This window comes from Protobothrops mucrosquamatus, unplaced genomic scaffold (genome assembly GCF_001527695.2).
Source record: "Protobothrops mucrosquamatus isolate PMUCROS unplaced genomic scaffold, P.Mucros_1.0 scaffold6229, whole genome shotgun sequence".
Lineage (NCBI taxonomy): Eukaryota > Metazoa > Chordata > Lepidosauria > Squamata > Viperidae > Protobothrops > Protobothrops mucrosquamatus.
The window spans coordinates 29,108-30,339 of NW_015392060.1; the positions used below are offsets into that span (position 1 = coordinate 29,108).

General features: G+C 50.9%; 1 protein-coding gene across 1 annotated transcript; it reads left to right on the forward strand.

Annotated features, from left to right (window-relative positions):
• Nucleotides 1–458: 458 nt before the first annotated feature.
• Nucleotides 459–1,101, forward strand: LOC107300140 (NAD(P)(+)--arginine ADP-ribosyltransferase 2-like; the record flags this gene model as incomplete). The annotated part of the gene is made up of 1 exon (XM_029286943.1): nt 459–1,101. A coding segment is annotated over exon 1 (643 nt), but the record flags the coding sequence as incomplete, so codon positions are not given.
• Between the last annotated feature and the right edge of the window lie 131 nt (nt 1,102–1,232).

A 1,232-nucleotide genomic window follows, 5' to 3' on the forward strand; every position in this document is an offset into this window, starting at 1 on the left:
GAAGGAAAGGAGGGATGGAGGGTTGAAGAAAGAAAGAGAAAGAAACAACCAAAGAAACAAAGAGAGAGAGAGGAGGGAGAGAAAGAAAAAAGAAAAGAGAAAGGAGGAAGGAAGGAAAGAGAAAGAAAGAAAGAAAGAAAATAGGAAGGAAAGGAGGGAGGGAGGAAGAAAGAAAGGAAGGAAGGAAGAGAAACAGAGAGAGTGAGGAGGGACAGAAAGAAAAAAGAAAACAGAAAGTAGGAAACAGAGAGGAACACCAGCCCCAAGTGTCGTACATGACTAGACCAGTAGGGACCCCTTTACTTTACCTTCCCCCACGTGCTCCTTCGGGGGCTGAATAAGACAACCGGGTTCAGGTTGGCTTCGCCCCCCTGCTGGACACTTTCCTTTCCCTCGTGTCCTTCCTCACCTTCTCTTTTCCCGGACAGGTGTTGTGTCTGCAAGAGATACCCCTCACCATGTTCTACGACTGTGTGGATGACCAGTATATTGGCTGCAGTTCCACGGGGCAGGAGTCGGGAAATATCCCTTTGAAGGGAAAGTATAATGAGACCTGGGAAAGGGCCAGACGCCGCTGGGACAGCCTTGGCAAAACGGTCGGCAGCTTCGATCCCATGTATGGCACTGCGATCGTGGCCTACACAGACAAAGCCGACCTGTACAGAGATTTCAATACTGCCGTACGAGAAGCCGGGAAATCCCAAAATTCTTACGACCAATTTGCCTTCAAGTACTTCTTCTTCCTCCTAACCAAGGGCCTCCAGGCCAAGAAGACGGAGAGCAGATGCTATGAGGTCTTCCGCGGGATAACAGGGATCCGTTTCACTGTCTCCGACGAGGTGGTTCGCTTCGGACAGTTCGCTTCCTCCTCGTTGGACAAAAAGATGGTCCAAAGATTTGGCAAGGACACCCTCTTCTCCGTCAAGACCTGCTACGGAGTGCCCATTTACGACTTCTCATACTACAAGGACCAAAAGGAAGTTCTCATCCCACCCTATGAGACGTTCACCGTGATCAACCACGAGAGGATCCAGAATGGGGTCTTCATCAGGCTGGAGTCCCGGGGTGTATTCAGCCGCTTCAACTGTGGAGTCCTGAACGGTAAGAGGCGGGAAGAAAGGAGAACGTGGGGTTCAGGGGTCCCAGGAAGATTCTCGGCCATACCGGACGCTGCTGCAGAACTGCATCAGTTCCAAGTGGACCAAATGTCTACGGAGATGGTCAATCCTCCA